Source organism: Scomber scombrus, chromosome 20, assembly GCF_963691925.1.
Source record: "Scomber scombrus chromosome 20, fScoSco1.1, whole genome shotgun sequence".
Classification (NCBI taxonomy): Eukaryota; Metazoa; Chordata; class Actinopteri; order Scombriformes; family Scombridae; genus Scomber; species Scomber scombrus.
In genome coordinates this window covers 19,208,232-19,226,730 of record NC_084989.1, presented here as the reverse complement: position 1 = coordinate 19,226,730, position 18,499 = coordinate 19,208,232, and the positions used below count along the sequence as shown (strand labels likewise).

At 40.0% G+C, this 18,499-nt stretch overlaps 2 protein-coding genes across 2 annotated transcripts; both read right to left on the bottom strand.

Annotated features, from left to right (window-relative positions):
• Positions 1–1,803: 1,803 nt before the first annotated feature.
• On the bottom strand, positions 1,804–6,654 carry LOC134002522 (patched domain-containing protein 3-like). The gene is made up of 4 exons (XM_062441872.1): positions 5,929–6,654; positions 4,484–4,605; positions 3,703–3,848; positions 1,804–3,380 (listed from the first exon to the last, which is right to left on the bottom strand). Exons 1-4 carry the CDS (start codon positions 6,649–6,651, stop codon positions 1,804–1,806), a joined length of 2,568 nt encoding a protein of 855 aa, XP_062297856.1. The 5' UTR covers positions 6,652–6,654.
• Positions 6,655–14,089: 7,435 nt separating this feature from the next.
• Positions 14,090–18,282, bottom strand: LOC134002075 (threonine synthase-like 1). The gene is made up of 3 exons (XM_062441343.1): positions 18,181–18,282; positions 16,590–17,998; positions 14,090–15,649 (listed from the first exon to the last, which is right to left on the bottom strand). Exons 2-3 carry the CDS (start codon positions 17,961–17,963, stop codon positions 14,846–14,848), a joined length of 2,178 nt encoding a protein of 725 aa, XP_062297327.1. The 5' UTR covers positions 17,964–17,998; positions 18,181–18,282; the 3' UTR covers positions 14,090–14,845.
• Between the last annotated feature and the right edge of the window lie 217 nt (positions 18,283–18,499).

The window sequence follows — 18,499 nt, the reverse complement described above, 5'->3', positions numbered from 1 at the left end:
CATTTGAATTTTAACCTACACAAATAGTATTGTGGGATTGACAGTTCAAGTATGGTGAGTAATGAAATCATGTTTGTTATCTCACTAATCGACAGGGTTCTCTGTCTGGTATTGTAAGTGATTTCACATTCTTTCATTCTGCCAAAAATTACATGTCCCTGTGACCCTGGGAGATGTGTTGTCATGTTGTGTAGGGTATCTTTGCTGCCAGACTTATTACCTTTTTTTTTTTTTTTTTTACAGTCTACCTTTGCAGTGTACATACTGTACAGCTGCATCCAAGACTTGAAACCTTGATTTCTGCAAGCCCTAGACAGCAATTCCACTGTGCATAAAATAATTGTGAAAAAACTGATTTTAAATGCAGCCTAGACTGGCCTCCTATTTATTTCTGTCTGAGGGAATTCATAAGTCATGGTGCTAAAAGAGTGGACTGTATGTATCCCACTGTTGGAAAAGCAGCTAGTTTTAATTTAGTCAGTCTACTTTTCAAGCCCAGAGCCTCATGGGAATAGAGCTGTGTGGCAGTAGCTATCACATGCACTGAAATCACATGTGTCTGAGCTTATTATTACTAAAAATATGCCTGTGTAAATTGAAGGCAGCTCTGTCTGTTGCTTTGTATTGTATTCAAAGTCCTCTCTCTATGCCATTGCTGTTTAGGCCCTATACAACACATTCTTCATCCAATGGAGCAATTTAGTGGGGACCAGGCCAACTAACATCCACTTATTTCATCAAGAAAGGTTCCAAATATTGGTGAAAAATATGATTCTTAGCAAAATGCTTCAGAGGACAAAAATTAAATCAGTAAAAAAGACTCTAAAACATCAGTCAGAATGAAGGTGATGATGATTATGGCAGACATATCACCTTCTTTGGAGGTGTGAGCCATCTGCGTGGGTTCTGAGTGTCAATGTGCTGCCAGTTGGAGACTATAATGAATATGTTATCAATGCCAATTCCATAAAATGACAAATTGCACTGCAGACTTCTTTGGATAATGTGACATCTGAACGGTACAAATCTAATAACATCTTCAAAAACTCAAAGAAGATAACGTTTCAACATTTTCCATAGCAGACCATAACTTTTAGGATTGTTGATATGATTAAGTGATTACTGTGGCAGATTAGAGCTTTATGGTGTTAGAACCTTTGAAACCATGACCACTGGAATTTAGGGGCAACAACAGCAGCCACACATATGACTGTGATATTGTCAAAAGGACAAATTCTGCAGTGAGGCACCATATCACATTTAGGTTGATTAATCTTTAAAAACATCCCAAAAGAAAGTTGACAATGGCATAAAGATGATGTGTTGGATTTCTTTGGTACAACTAAAGCATGATCTTTAAAGGGTTCCATTGTGATGTGTTTTACTCTTCACCATTAGGTCCAATAATAAAACAGTAAATAGTACAAAGAATAAATGACTTTGCAGTATATCTTTGTAATAGGGCCCTGCTGTATGGTGGCTCACTGGGCCACTTAATGGTCCTCAGCCATCGTTAATGTAATTAACAACACCTGTGAATATGTCACTTTCTGCAACCAAAGAGCACACAAAGTAGGCAAACAGTTCAATATGAAAAAGAAAACTTTATTATCATGTATAAAATAGGAAAAAATGCATTATTCTCTTCTTTTTAAAGACAATAATGTAAAAATGATGCACCATAAATATGTTGACAAAAGGCTTCATTCAATTAGAAAACGTTTGCATTATAGGAATATTTCTACTATCTTTTCTATTTCTACTGACTTTCAGTAGCCTACAGTTACAATACTTCAACAGTGGTCATAATTTGCTGACATGAAAAGTCTCGTTTTTACATTCTTTTACATTTTTCTCTGATCTACATGTAAATAACGTCAGAATTACTGGAGTGAAAATGATGCCGTGAACCATCCCAAATAACATGACCAGAAAAAAAATCTTAAAAAAGGTTCTGAAGGTGTGAAAAGTAGATACAGCCAACGCTGTCACTCCCAATATGGTGGACAAGGCACCTTGAAGTATTGGATAGCCTAGATTGGAGAGCGCTTCCACCGCCTTGTCGTCAGGGTTGGATTTCTTGCTGGAGACGAATGCATAAGCCACGTGAGCAGAGAAATCGACAGTGAAGCCAATGCAGACCGTAAAAACGATCATGGATATGGAATCAAGAGAGACATTCCATAGCGCCATGAAACCAGTCACCCCTGCCGTCACTGAGCCGATCGAAAGAGACACCCATAATGAGTAGAGGGGGTTTGGAATCAGCAGCAGAGAGATGACCAGCATCACAGCTGTGAACACGCTGACGTTCTTAATCGTGCTACTGACTACTACACCGTACTGGTCAAGGAAGATGAATGCTCTGTTATAGAACAATAAAGACGTGGCACGGCATCTTCCTGCGGTGGTTTTAAGACCTTCAAGCATTTGCATTTCCATAATGGAGTTGGTCATATTAACAGTCTGAATGAAAAACCGGGATGCGTAAATGGCATTTCCAGTGAGGTTCACATCTTGTTTGAAAAAAGGAAATACATCAAAAAATTCAGTAAGGTTTTTGAGAAAAAACTCTTTATCATCAAGGTTTAAATGTCTTTCTTGTCCATATGACAAGTAAGAGTGCAACCAAGATATAGAGACATCCTCATCTACAAAAGGAAGCATTTTAAAGTCATCAATGCATGCCAGAAGTTGGTTTCTCTTGGTTTTATCCCAATATGGGAATTCCTCACTTACAATAACCATCACATTTGGACCGTAATCAGTAAAATACTCCCTATCCTTCAAATTAAATCTTGTGACATGGGAGTTATCTTCTGCCAGATCATGAAGCTCAATCCCCTGTTGTACTTGGGTGCATCCATAAATACTAGCAGCTAGATATACCACATACAGGAAGATTACACCTCCCTTGACCCATGGTTTGTTCAAAAATGGGCCAAAGTAAACCTTGAAGAAATTACTCGCTGGTTGCTTCTTTTCTGCACCAGTGTACTTATCATAGCCCCCTCCAACACAGCAGATGTTATAAATCTTAGGATGAGAGGGAGAATTGTCTGATGGTATTTTCATGCAGGTCAGCCAGTGCCTGTTGCTGGCTTCTCTCTTCCCGTTCAGAGCGAGGAAGGCTCCAAAGAAGGTGATTGTGTAGATGTAACAGAATATGATGGAGGTGCCGGTGTACAGGCAGAACGACTGCACTGATGGGAAGTCGGACATATAGCCTATGAAGAACTTGAAGACGTCGGTCAGGGCGGTGATGGTGATGGACATGATAGCTTCTTTATAAGAGTGAGCCATCCGTTTCGGCACTGGGTCATTCACATTGGTGTGCTGCCAGTCAGACACCATTATGAACATGTTGTTGAGGCCGATTCCTGAAAAAAACAATTTTGATGTTGTAAAATTACCTACAGTTTTGATGTACAGGCACTTAATTTGAATTTTTTTCAAATGTGAGACATTAAACATTTTACAAGATTTTAAGTGTAAAACATAAAATGCTCAAAAAAAAACCAGAATTGCTAGAGTTGGATTTATCTAAAGGTATATGAATCAGGTAAATAATGATGTGTGGTTAACAATTCAGAACTCTGCAAAATATGGTTATTGAACTTTAACTTTAAAACAGAAAACTAATAGATGTTGCACTCCAAACAATGGAACAAAAAGGCAGAGGGTGTGTTTTTTTTTTCTCACCAAGTATAAGGAAAGGACAGTTTGCAACTGTGATAACAAAAGGCACCCCAAAGTAAAGCAGCAAGCCGAAAGAGGAGAGAATAGCCAGGCCAGAGGACAGGACCCCAAAGACAGCAACCCACATCTTGTTCCTCACGTTGTCTGTTCTGTCGAGGGAGTAAAGACAGCAAAGTTAGCTGTCAGGCATTGACTATATATCCAAATGTCTGTACAATCAGTACGAAAACTGAAGTGCAAAAGCAGTAGCAGCAGCAGTGACTGTCAGGCAACCAGAGGAGATTCAAAGAAGTCCCTGCAGATAACTTAGACAGAGCCGGGTTAGTTATTGCCAAATACTTCCAGTATTGGCTAAGATTGACTTTCTTGTAATTTTTCCTCTTTATCACTGTATGTCACTTTTATCATAGATGTCAGCATGTCAACTGTTTCTGTTATTTTGTCCAGTCCCTGTCAACAATATAACTGCTGCAGACATGTATGATATCTCTCCTCTGAATTTCAGTGTAAAAAATAACTAAAGAAAAACTAAACACATCTATGAATAAAGATAAAAACATAACACATTTATATTGCAATAAACCTGCACAACACAGAAGTACTAAAGTACTAAAGTACTAAAGTACTAAAGTACACAGCACTAAAATGGTTATTATGACTACTTGTGGCCTTTATGTGGCTTCCCTGTATTAGTCACACTGATAAACAGCAGCTCTCTGTGTCCTGGACTTGGCCTGCAGTCAGAAAATCACTCGTTGTGTGACAGTCACTGATCACTTCTTACCTCAGGCAGGATATCACCGATAAGGTGATAGCACTGGTATAAGTGATGAGGAATAAAGGGAAGCCATCTGTGGTGTGACTGTCAATCTCCTCCTGCTTGGATTTGGAGGTGTAGTAAGACACCTACAATAGTGTACAACAGAAAGGAAGCCAACATGAGCTCTTCACTCAGAAAGCAGTGTTTACACATGGATGGCACGACAGCAATAAAGCCGCTGTGACAGCGCAGCTTGAATTTCAGGACAAAGCAGTGTGTCTTCAACCTTGCCAACCACATTATATGAGAAGGAAGTGTAAAGATAAAGCAGGAGCAGTCAGGCTGTTACTAATATGTTTAGCAAATGCATTGGCACGCTTTTTTGTATCACCTTAAAAGTATTTATTTACTGAGCAAACGCTTTTCCTATCCCAAAAGCAATACCTCACTACAGCGGCTTCAGGTATGAATCAAAGTGCAGCTTTGTTTACTTTCCAGATATTGTACATTTTATGGCAGTCACTGCATTCAAGGAGTTATTCTGTCATGATTTATTAGACTCTATTTCAGCTATTCCACAATCTACTTAATCTGTTTCAGTTAAGTGACTTTCCTACAATTTCCACAATGACTTTTAAACACCTGAACGTATAGTATAGATGTGTAGATATCATTAAAGACAATATTGTCATATGCTTTTTGTTGTCCCTGGAAATGTGGAGTTTTAATACAAATACACACAAATTAAGTCTGATACGGATATCTGTAGTCTTTTTTTTTTTTTTTTTTTTTAAACTTAAATTAGTGAAGAAAATGTAGTGTTTCTCCACTATAATTATATTTATTGATTGCAGAGAGGGAACTGAAACAGCCTTGAGACCACCACATAGGAAGATATAATTTACATAAAGTACAACTAGACATCATTAGAAGAATTTAACCTTAAATTTTATCAAACTCAAAGTCCACATTTGACAGAGTAAGAGTAATACAGCTTTTATGATGAAAACAGTTACTAATAAGTCTTGTGGCAGCATTGCATTACTGTCCAGTGAAGTGGAAAAAATGGTATGTCTTAACACTATATTATATTATTTATCCCTGTCTAGGAAGAAGTTCTTGATGCTAAATAACCCAAAATGATGATAAACTGACAGTTCCCTGTGATACAGTTATTACAAATTGATCAATAAACAACACAATAATTTCATAAATCCAACTCTCTCTGCAATTTGTGGTGTTGAATTGTTTTAAGGTGTTTCAAGTCTGTATCCATTGGTGCATTCATGGGAGCTATAGTGTTATAAAATATATTAGTTAAAACATGGTGAGGTTAAAATCTTAGTATTGAGTACATTAGTAAATGTTTTAGCTTTGAAAATGCACAGAAAACTGACTGTCAATGCAAGGTTACAACATGCAGAAATATCCTTTTTTCAGTACAATATTAGTAGCAATGTGGTACATACGTCAATGTATTTGTCGTCCGTCTCAGTTGATAAGAGCGCTTTGAATGCTCTCAGCCATAATTTTGAGGCTTCAGCCAGGCTTTCCTTACTCTCTAAGTAGTAGAAGAGTTTTACAGCCTGAGCACTTATGACTGAGCTGTTGGCATCTGTAATAACTCCACCTAGCACAAAACCCAGAAAGACCAAGCTGGATCCGTATGAATGTTCTGGGTAGATGGTGTTGGTGCTTTGGTCGATTTCATTAGCCCTAATAATTTCTAGGATGACATTTGAGACACATTCTCCATTGGCTTTGACACATAACTCATTGAATCTTAGTCTCCCATAGTCCACAGTGATGTTAAGTATCTCATTGTTGAGTCTGAGGATGTCCTCAAAGGCAGGATTTGCTAGTACATTAGAGCCGTTAGTCGGCACAGCAATGAGGGATGCAAAGTTGCCCTTGTCATATAGCCTGTCTTCTGAAAACATTGAGTCATTGTTAGGAAAGTTTTCCCGGACAAAAGCTCTCGCTGCCTTCGACGGTCCTTTCCTGGGTGTGAATTGCCGTTCAAGGTCATTGTCCTCCCTGTCTTTGAGAAAAGTGAAGCCTCCGCCAAGTGCTGCCGAGAGTATAAGAGGAATCACCAAAAAAAAGAAAGGATAAGAGCCTACACACGATCCAAGTTTTTCAAAAAGGCCTGACAGAGGCTTTGCAAGACAGTCTGTGCGCCTGCAGCCCATCTTCAAACATTTGTCAGCACATATGAGGAAGGCTTGCATCCTTTTAAAGGCGGCCGTGCAAATTATGCAACTCCTTACACACCTATATTTCGGAAGTTCAGTTCAGTTCATCAATTACAGTAATTTTTAGCCAGGTCCTTATTACAGGAAAGACAAGCATGACCCTTTTGGTAATCTCATACTTTATGGAGGCTGTAAAAGGGAAAAGATAGGGAAGACATTGCAGACAAGAAATAAAGGAGAAGACAATTCAAAAGGATAGCTTTAAGGAAATAGGCAACACTTTCCGGAGACATTGCCATTACTTACAGAGAATTACGGGGCAAAGACGTCAGACTTTGTTTTTTATGACCCAGGTTATCAAAGACGCCTCATAATCAATCACTGCTATCAACTCTATCAAACTATACACTAAATCACTGCGACCAATCAGATGACCAAATCACACGTGGCCAGCTGATTGGTATCATTTATGAAGGAATTAGATTAGTTTACTGTGTAAGACAATGCTGAAACAAAAAACATGGCAATAAAGATATTAAGATTATCATTGCATGATGTGTTTATGTCTGATGTTGGCGATTAAAGTCCAAGTGCTGTGAACTGTAAATGAAAGTAAGTTTGTAGTCAAACATTGTGGTAAATATAATTATTTATATCCATGCTTTTATTACATCTCGCTTAGACTACTGCAACTCCCTGTATGTCGGCATTGACCAGTCAGAGCTTAACCGCCTGCAGCTGGTTAAAAATGCAGCAGCTCGTCTCCTAACTGGGACAAAGAAACGAGAGCACATAACTCCGGTGCTCTCTTCTCTTCATTGGCTTCCGGTTAGATTCAGGATTGATTTTAAGATTCTTTTATTTGTTTTTAAGTCTCTGAATGGGCTGGCCCCAGAATACCTGTCTGACCTTATTAAACTGCATCAGCCCTCCAGAGCCCTTAGGTCAGCTAACCAGGTGGTACTGGACGTTCCTCGATCCTTCAGAAAAACTAGAGGAGATCGAGCCTTTGCAGTTGCGGCTCCCACTCTGTGGAACACATTACCGCTTACTGTGCGGACTGCAAACAGCCTCTCCACTTTTAAAACGCTACTTAAAACCCACTTTTTCACTTTGGCCTTTGGCGGAGTATAGCCGCTTTTATTGGGTCTTTTATCCGTTTTATTTCTCTATATTATTTTGTTTTTCATTGTTTTTATTGCTTTTATTGTTTGTTTTTATTGTTTCTGTTTATTTTACTGTAAAGCACTTTGGAAGGCCATTGGCTGTTTTAAATGTGCTATATAAATAAAGTTGACATTGACACTGACATTGACATTGACATTGACATTGACATTGACATTGACATTGACATTTTCATTCAAATCCTCCTCAAAAAGAGCTAAGCTTCCTGGAATAATGAATCACAAGAAATACAAAATCCCCTGAACATTCATTGTAACTTAGCCACCATAAGTGTTAGCATACATTTTACAGTATTTACAGTGATAGTCTCTATATAAAGAGCTTGTTTGTTTGTTTTCTTTTAGCCTTTCAGCCTGTCTGAAACCAAAAATGCAGGAGCAAAAGTGTAAGAAATGGATTTAACAGTGTGTTTTTCTGCTATGCTGCAAACTTACAACCTCAAGGAGGATTCATACTTCACTATAGTGGTAACAGGAGGAGGTTTACACTCTAGCAAATCCAGCCAAACTCATTATTTGAGATAGCATTACATTTGCCAAACATATCAGTTAGTGCTTATCTTAAAAGTATTTTCTTCTGCAAGCAAAAAACTGTTTAAAAATGCCACCAAGTAGTAAACTAGGCAGCAATCAGATTTTGTCGATCTCTGTCTTCCAAAAATAAGAATTTCAAGTGGTAAATCTGCCATGGTTGTCAATGTAAACTGTACCAAAAGGGACAGCTTGATAGGCGTAGCAACAGAGGCACAGGGCTTAGCGTACGGTCCATTACAGGAATACTTGAGATTCATGCCACAGCCGGCCTCCGTGTATCAGCCGTGCCCTCAACATGTATCATTTTAACCTTCAGTTCCGCTTTATATTTGGAGTAAAAGTCAGAGAGGTTCAGTTTTACACCTTCGAGCCTGTCGGCCTTCCCTGGCAGTTAACCCCTGTCAGTCAGCTGTCAATCTGAGCCCCACTGAGTCCTGGGAGACGAGGCTCATATCTCATTTCACACAGATCCATCTCAGGGTCATTGATTTCTCATTCTCCGAGTGAGAAATGGATTCTCTTTCCTTCATCAAAGAGAGGAGAGGATCCTGGCAGACGGTCGCCAGAAGCCTGATGGACACATCAGTTAAATGTAATCTGTTTCAGGACCCATCGGTTATTGTGTTCACCTTGAATTGAATCATTGCTTTTTGTGTTTTAGCTTATGAAAGACCGTTAACAGCAGATAGGCACCGATGTGTATTGTTCAGCTCTGAGTTTGCATCAAAATGCAAATGAACTCAATCTGTACTCCAATAAAAATCATCTTCTGGTGGCTAGCTCCTGTTGACACCTTCATTAGGTCAGCTTTTCTCTGCCTCCTATTCGTCACACTTGGTTAAGGTATGTTGGGGTGTGAATCAATGTCTCAGGTAATTAGCAGTGAAGCCTCGGGTGAACACAATGTTGAGATGTGTTGGCTGATTGTTCTGCTCTTGCTTCCAGAAAGAACACATTAATCATGGAGAAAACACTTCAATATAACAGTATAACGGTCTAGTTAATGAGATAACACGGTCACGTTTGCACTGTGTTGTCATATCAGATTTGAATCACCAGGTCAGGAAGTTGTAAACCCCACAATGGTTAGATCTAGATACTCAGAAGATACTAGAAGGAAATGCACACTGATAACTAGAAATGGCAAAGTTTACTAAGTTACCTTCCTTTGATCTCTGGGCAATTTTAATTACACAATACACTGGAAGAAGTATGACTTCAACAGTTTAACTTGTTAGTTGTGTTGATATTAGTATAACTGTATGAGATTCACATTTTTCTGTATTGTATCCATTTTGTTTGTGAACCAATTGACCCCCTTTTTGCATCTATATGATGAAATTTGGTGGCATGGTGCTCTGAGAAACTGGTGTCACACCTCATCAACGCCAGTCTCCCACCCTCCTTTGACCCTTACCAGTTTGCATACCGGGTAAACAGGTCCACCGAGGATGCTGTCTCCATGGCAACACACACTGCTCTAAGACACCTGGAGCACAGACACGTATGTGAGGATGTTGTTCGTGGATTACAGTTCGGTGTTTAATACCATCCTGCCAGACATCCTCGTCAACAAACTTCTCCATCTGGGCCTGCCCACTCCCATCTGCAACTGGATCTCAGACTTCCTCACCAACCACTCCCAGTCCGTCAGGCTCGGCCCCCACCTCTCCTCCTCCATCACAATAAGTACCGGCGCACCCCAGGGTTGTGTACTGAGTCCACTCCTTTATTCTCTGTACACCCACGACTGCACTCCAGCTCACCCGTCTAACACCATCATTAAATTTGCTGATGTTACGACGATCGTCGCTCTCATCACTAAAGGAGACGAGGCTGGGTACAGGAGTGAGATCCAGAGACTGTCAGAATGGTCTTCAGATAACAACCTGGAACTGAACACCACAGAGACGAAAGAACTCATCCTGCACTTTAGGAGGAAGAAGAGAGTGGAACCCGCTCCGCTCTGGATTAATGGAGCCCGTGTAGAACAAGTTCACACCTTTAAGTTCCTGGGACTCCACATGTCTGATGACTTCTCCTGGGCAACTAACAACACTGCAACCACTCCACACACCCTGGTCACATACTGTTTGAGCAACTGCCCTCAGGCAGATGCTACAGGACTGCCAGAGCACGTACAACCAGATTGAGGGAAAGTTTTTTCCCCAGAGTCATCGCTGATCTAAACTCTCAGACTTTATAACTGCTGCCTATCAATAGCACTGCACTTTAGACAGACTGACGGACTGACTGACTGATTGTATTGTATTTTATTCATTCTATTTCTATTGACAGCATTGCACCTCAGATTGATTTTATTGTATTTTAGTTATTTTAGTGTATGTATGTATGTATGTATGTATGTATGTATCTATGCACGTATGTACGTATGTATGTACGTCTTGTATGCTTGCCACAAAGGGAGTAGCACTTCCAATGTGGTTGTGGGTTACACAATGACAATAAAGGATTTTTTGATTCTGATATAATATATAGAATAATAACTAATAATAACAAGATATGCTCTCCTAATGGTTGAAATGTGATTAAATCTGCTAATTTAATGAAAAGGCAAGAGTATATGGTACAGAATATAGCATGTGTAATGACCAAATCCTACAGTTACACAAATTATTACATTATTACTGTATACAAGTTTATATTTGTATACCAGTAGATACAAATTATATTATTTGAGAAGGTCTAATCGGTGGTTATCGTAATAAACATTACACATTAAGTTAAATGTAATTTACACAAAGTAGTTCTGTTCATTGAATGGGAAGCTAATTACAAATACCTGCATATTTAAAGATAAACAAGTTAAAATTGACACATGTTAATAGTAGTTCCCCTTTTTTGCAGTATAAACCTGAAAGGACCATATGTGTAGACCAAACTCAGAGTTTTGGCAAGTATAACAAAATCTCAACACTACACAGTGGATTTCAGCACAAAGAAAAAAGAAGCTTGAGTCAAGATTCTTGGCAGCAGAACCTCAAATCAACCCGGTTCACCGAATCTTCTTTCCAAACTCTTCCGATGCGTTAATTTCCTCCTCTCCCTTTTCTATTTCCCTCCACTGTGAAAGAGCAGTTTCCATTATGCCACAGGTTCACATTAAGGAGATGGGAACAGGCTGGTACCTGCAATTATCCTTGCTCACCCAGCCGTGGGCCACTAGGTGCTGAGCAACAGCTGGCTCTCTCTTTCCCTTCACCACTTGTACACACACACACACACACATGCACCTGCACACTTCCCTCCTCCCCGTTCAGACTCTTACCCACCCATTCCTCACATTCACCTGCCAAGCAGCTTGATTAATAAGGCCAATGCTCACAGTGAAGCAAACCATAGAAACAGAATGAAGGGAGACAGAAAGAGAAAGAATGAGCACTGAGTTACTACAAAGAAACCTACAGTATGTGACCATGTACTATGTAATATATTCATGCATAGCAAAAAAGTGATCGGTCATGCTGTAAGCATGGAAAAATGTGCAGGAACACACTAAAATATAGTCAGAGGGGGGATGATCGTAATATATTGCACTGATTCAAAAAAACAGCCCAAGTCATAATTTATCTTGATGTCCGTCTGCACCTTTCACTTTCTCTCTATCCGTTCGCCACAGGCCGAGTAACACCAGAGCGCAGGTCTTTGATTCTTGTCAGGAGCAATGGATCACCTCAAACCATGGAGACTGCATTCTCCTATTTTCACACAAACACCGTTGGGCAAACCAATCCAACATACACTGTGTGGCCAAAAGTCTGAATATTACACACATACATGATCGGCGTGCACTGCCTCGACTGTTCTGTGAAGACTTTCAAACAAGATGTTGGAAACTGGCTGCAGGGATTTGCTCCCGTTCAGCCACAACAGCATCAGTGAGGTTAGGCACTATGTTGGCGGGACTCAATGACTCAACACATATCCCAAAAAGTGTTGGATTTGGCTTAGGGTCTCTGCAAACCAGTCAAGCTAAATGTGGAATGGGAATTTCACTTTTTTATAAACCTCCCTCTCGGGGGATATTGTCATTTTGAAACAGGAAAGGGCCGTCCACAAAGTGTTGCCACAAAGTTTTAAGCACTTACCTATCTAAAATACCATTTTATGCTGTAGCATAAAGACTTATGTGGGATTTAGTGGCATCCAGAAGTGTAGGAGAACCTACAGAGGCTGCGAAACTCAGGAAAAACGCGAAGGGTCCTCTCTAGAGTGAACGTTTGGTGGCTCCCTGTGTAGATATAAAGGGATCATTCTAAGGTTACAGAAACAGAACAGTTCTTATGTTCAGGTGATTATACAGTAATTAAAACATACTTATGTTATATATTATTAAAATGATGTTATAATATATTATATATTATATTTCTGCCACATCTGTTCCAATAGATGCCACTAAATCTTACACACTGGTCCTTTAATTGGAGATAAGGGGGCCTAGACCTCTCTGGCACTCATTTCCCTCACTCAGTGTTGAAAAATGTCCTTGTTACAATTTCATTGTACTGAACTCTCTTGATGTTAATATAGAAATGAAGAAGTGATTGAATATTTAAAAGTATTTCTGGAGGGCATTTTTTTTCCTTCATTCAAGAGGTGACGCTTGAAAGTTGACAGAAAACAAAAGGGAGAGGAAGAAAGGGTGTGGCCACATTTTGCTGTTTAGTGTAGTTGCTAATTGCAGATATGTGACATAAGATGGTATTTATAATGAAAAACTGCATATATAATTAGGACTGGGTGAGATAATGAGACGACAAAAGCAACTATTTATACCAAATTTCCCCTGAGCATGTTGGTATCATAATCTGTGATAGAGCTTCTGACTGTATCTTGTGGCCTTCAGTGATCTCTGATTTGAGAATGTGAAGAGGACAAATCTGAGAAGACAGTCAATGCAGTTTTCACTGTCTGACCATTTCCACAACAGTATAGAATGTATAGAATGTTATAGACATATTTTAGTCCATACCAAATGCATAATTACGTTTGATACCTAGCCCTACATATATGATGGGATATTCAACAATCAAGAAATGTTTAAAAAAGTAAAATTCAGTAAAAGACGAATAGAAAACTTGTGGAAAACATTAATTGTGGAAATGACACAGAGAGACAGTGATCCAGATCAGAGGGCATGCTAGCAAAGAGCTTTGTCAAATCTAGCCTGCCTTTCCATCTATTTTAACAACTGCAGTCATAAGCAATCCTGGAGATCTATGAAACTTATCTTCTTCCCTCCTCTCCCCACAGCTGCTGAGGCAGCACCTGGATTTAAATGACTCGACTGATAGCCACAGAGACCGGATTCATATCTGGACTCTCCTGTTATGGATGGAGTGACGTCGAAGGGTGGAAAATTGCCCTCGGGACCACTCCGCCCTTCCTCTGTACTGTATGATGTTTGTTTTAGCAGATGTCTGGCAAAAAAATGGAGCCATTTGGTTAGAATCCAAGAAGTGTTGACTGGATGAATGTGTTTGTATCATATTACCAATTTCCATGTGGTTTAATACTTGTACATTAAGAATTCTGAGTTATATTTAATGATCAATTACTTTCCAAGAATATTTATGTTAGAAAAATATATGGAAAATTAGTTATGGTCCTGCTTTTAAGCTGCTTTCATTGATGCAAACCTCACAGAGATCAATTCATTATCTGTATTTTAATTACATATTGTGAAGTCCACCATGTTACTTTCTAATCATCTCATTTATTTTCACATCAGTAGAGAAAAATAATGAGATGGATGTAAGAGGATGAAATAATTGGCACAATCTGATATATGAAACACAGTGTCTCGATCAAGGACACAATGGAGCTGGACAGTTATTGAAGAAATACAATACAAATATACTTTCTCTATAGTACAATGCATAAGCACGCATAGCAGCAGATATTGATTTAGCATCACAATTTACTAGTTTATCTGACCTTCTGAGTGAGCCAGAGATTAATTCCTCTGTCTGCGATACACGTATACTGTTACAGAGATGCTGGCACCCGGGTTTCCACACAGCAGTGGCCAAGAGGTAGACATCACCATCTAGTGGGCCATGACTCCAGATAGTGATGTAAAGAAATGTTGAGTAAGCAACAGAACAGGCTTTAAATCAATCAAGAAAACGGTTAGGGCTCCATTACAGTGTAATCAGAGTACTAAACCCTAAAGGCTCAGCTTGGCAGAACCAGTATGGCCTTTAAATTATGACCAGGACTGTCTATAATGGGAACTTTTCATTCATTTTTATTTTATCTATTCTTTTTCTGTTTGAATTTATTGCACTTTTTGAGCAAGATTTAACATTTTTCGTCCTGTAATTTTGTAATATTTTCTTTAAAAAGTGTAATACAAATGATACACAATATGTATAGGACATCAAACGAGTAATATTACTATTTGTAAATTATTCATTCTGACCTAAATTCATGATGAAACTAAAATAACCCTACACAACTTTCAAAAAGCTGTCCTGTATCATGTTCTCCATCTCTTCTACCAGCACACCATAATCTGCCTGACAAACAGTGTGTCCCCTCCTGCCACTCTCCTCCAGGCATGCCATCATGTCTCTGTGTATTTCTGGTCTGGATGCAGTTGATCCCACCTTCTTCAGCTGCTCCACAGGATCCTCTGGAATATTTTGGATTTGTAACGCTTTGAACACAGCGGGAGCGAATTTCCCGTAGTGAGCAGTGGAACAAAGCACCACGGGGCACGAGCCGTCCTGCAGCCTATCAGCCACAACTTTCGCCACGGCGGTGTGTGTGTCCATGACGTAGCCCGTCTGCGTGTGAACGCTCTGGATGGAAGCCAAGCAGTCGTCTTCAGAGCACCAGCCAGCCTGCACTTCCTGCTGTATCCTGCTAAGAAGAGGCTCAGGGACCTGAAAGTGCTGCTGTTTGTCTAAGCATGTGAACAGGTCCTTAACAAGACGGCTGTCTCCTTCTGAGACGTGGTAGATAAACCTCTCAAGGTTGGAGGATTTCAGGATATCTATAGCCGGGGAGTGAGAGAGAATCAGCGGTCGTCCCCGGAGATCGTACTCGCCTGTGCTGATAAAGTCTGTGATGATGCGGTTGTGGTTGGATGCGCAGATGACTTTTCTTATCGGGATGCCCATTTGCTTGGCATACACAGCTGACATGGCGTTGCCAAAGTTACCAGTAGGGATGCAAACATCAATGGGCTCCCCGAACGTGATAACACCATCTCTGCACAGGTTGAGATAGGCGGAGGAATGGTAAACCACCTGCAAGATGAAAAGTATTCTGTTGTGTCACAAAAACTTTTAGAGCATGTACTGAAACAAACTGTATTTTTCTGTGCAACTGAGAAAACGTCTTCTGGTAGAAAATATCTGAAACAACAGAAGAAAAATTGTCACTTCTCTTGAAAACACTAGAATAAAGCATAGCGCCCTGAGTTGACATTCAAGTTAATTAGTCGCTTGATAAAAGTGGAAACAGAAATGTCCATATTAAATCACATTGACTGAGACAATTATAGGATATTAAACTCACTTTGCTCGTCATTTAGTCTATTAATGCAAAAAAAAAAATGTTTTGACCTGCTGGTTGGACAAAACAACTACAGGATGACACTTTGGACTCTGAGAAGTCGTAATGGGAAGTTTTATCTGTTGTCTGACATTTTTTCAGCAGAAATAATCAATTATAAAAATGATAGTTAGTTGCACTATTTTTTTTCCTTTTATCTCTGCTAACCTGTATTTTCTATACATTACTTTTAATGTGCCATCTTTTATTTTATTCAGGATATGAGAGTTAATTATGTCTGGATTCATGTTAAATTTGTTTTCAGACCTTTTCTGTCACAATATTGTAAAGTTTCGTGACTATGTATAACATGTTTTCAATTAAAAAACTCGTTAAATGAGGTTTAAAAATGAAAACATATATTCTTAGGAACAAAGAAAACTGCATTGGATACTATTTTCTTACAAATCTGCTTTTGAAAATGTATAAATTAAAAAAAAATATTGGAAAAATAATCTAATGATTTAACAATATGGGTTTTTTCGCAGGAAGATAGTTTGACATCTCACAATAGTAAATGCCAGGTATAAATAGCACCATTGTTAATGCCATTAATGTTATTAGTGTCTGTGCTTTTCCTGCTATTTGAGAAAGTATTTTTTCTTGCAGACTAACTCAGTAATCATCACCTACCTGTGGTAACAAACGCGCCCAGTTGATGGAGTTGGCGGTGCTGAGGACCGTGCCGTACTCCACAGCGAGGTACCCAGTCAACCCGGACTCTCCAAACATCCTCTTGATGCTTCTCTGACAGAAGTCAAAGTCTGACAGGACGCTGACAGCCCGGGCATTACCCTCTTTGTAGCTCATCATCTGGAGCTTCTGAATGTCACTCACCCCTTCCTCTGGGAAAAAGACCAGCACCCCGGTCCTTTGTCTGTCAGTGCTGCTGAGCCTGCTGAAGCCACTGAGCACTGCGCTTCCAGTGTCTCCGGACGTTGCTACCAAGATGAGGTAGTTGCACATTGATGGGAGGCAGTAAGCAAAGAGCTGGGGCATCAGCTGCAAAGCGAGGTCCTTAAATGAGGCGGTGGGGCCATGAAAAAGCTCCAGAACATACTGATTGTGCATCAGGTGTTTTACAGGTGCGACGGCCTCACTGGAAAAATTAGACCCATATGCCTTAAATACCATCTCTCTTAGATCCACAGCAGAGACATCTAAAGGGTGTATGCACTTTTCAAGCAAAACTAACGCTCGTTCTGGGTATGACATGTCAGCTAGTCGCAGCCATTCACGAGCATCCATCTTTGGGAAGCCATTTTTGGGTACATAGAGGCCTCCATCTGTCGCCAGACCCTCAACCACCACATCACTGAAGTATGTTTTCTGATTGGATGATCCTCGGCTGTCACTCCTGGTTGACACATATGTTTCTCCAGCATGGTTCTGATATCTCTCCACAGCTTTCAGCACTTTCTCCGCCACCTCCTCCACTGTGTCACCTGTTCCGCACAACACCCGCACATCGAGCCATTTCTCATAAAATTGTTTCCTGTATTGCAAAATGTCCTTCATGGATACCCCTGCCTCCTGGCCCACTATCCTGTTCACCTTCATCCTGGTGAGTCTCTGTATGATGTCCTCACTGTGCACGTCCAGGTAGACGACCAACCCAGTCTGTTTGAGGTGCTGCATCGCCTCAGCATGAAGAGGGTTCGAGCCTGTCAGGGAGACAACACACCCAGAGGCAGAGAAGTTACACAGGGCTTGTCCTTCTTCCTCCAGGAAACGCTCTCCACCGATTGCAGCCAGCTTGGCAGCAACTGGCATCTTCCATGTTGTCTCCAAAACGTTGTCATCAACGTCAATGACAGGCAGTCCCAGCTTGTGGGCCACTATCCTCCCCACTGTGGTCTTCCCTGCTCCTGGAGGACCCATGAGCAGGATGTTCGTGTCCCCAAGCAGGGAGGCTTTGGTGGACAGCCATGATTTTGAGTTTGGAAATGGTCTCAGGTAGCATCTGACAACTCTTAGTGCAAGCTGACTTGCATTCAGTAAACCCATTTAAAGGCGAAATGACAGCAAATCTGTTTATTTGCCTGTGAAGGAGAAAATACTATTTAAGAGGACATTTCAAATGCCGCAGCACTTTTAATTAATGTACATTATTCACAGTTGCTACCTCGGGTTCTATTTACAGCGCCTACAGTAGGTGCACGTGTCTTTAGTAATACTTTTAAACATACATGATGCCTTTAACGTTATGTTATTTTACACTCACGTGAAATGGAGGCTTTCTGTATCTCAACCCCCTTTTAATTAATGTTTGAATAAAGTCTGTGGTAACAACGTGGTTTCTGTAAAACGTGAAAGCAGCAGTCAGCTGCAAATACTCTGCAGGAGGATCACGGTCCACAAACAACTACGGATCGCCTGGTGGGACAAAACTGATGAATCTGTCCTGGGAAGTCGAAATGTACCACACATAATTGTACGTACTTGTTCTGTTTGTAATATTTTTTTTAAAGATAACAAGACACTTAAAAATTCAACACTATTGTTATTGAACGTTAGACTTTATGTTTTAGGGGTTTTTTTTG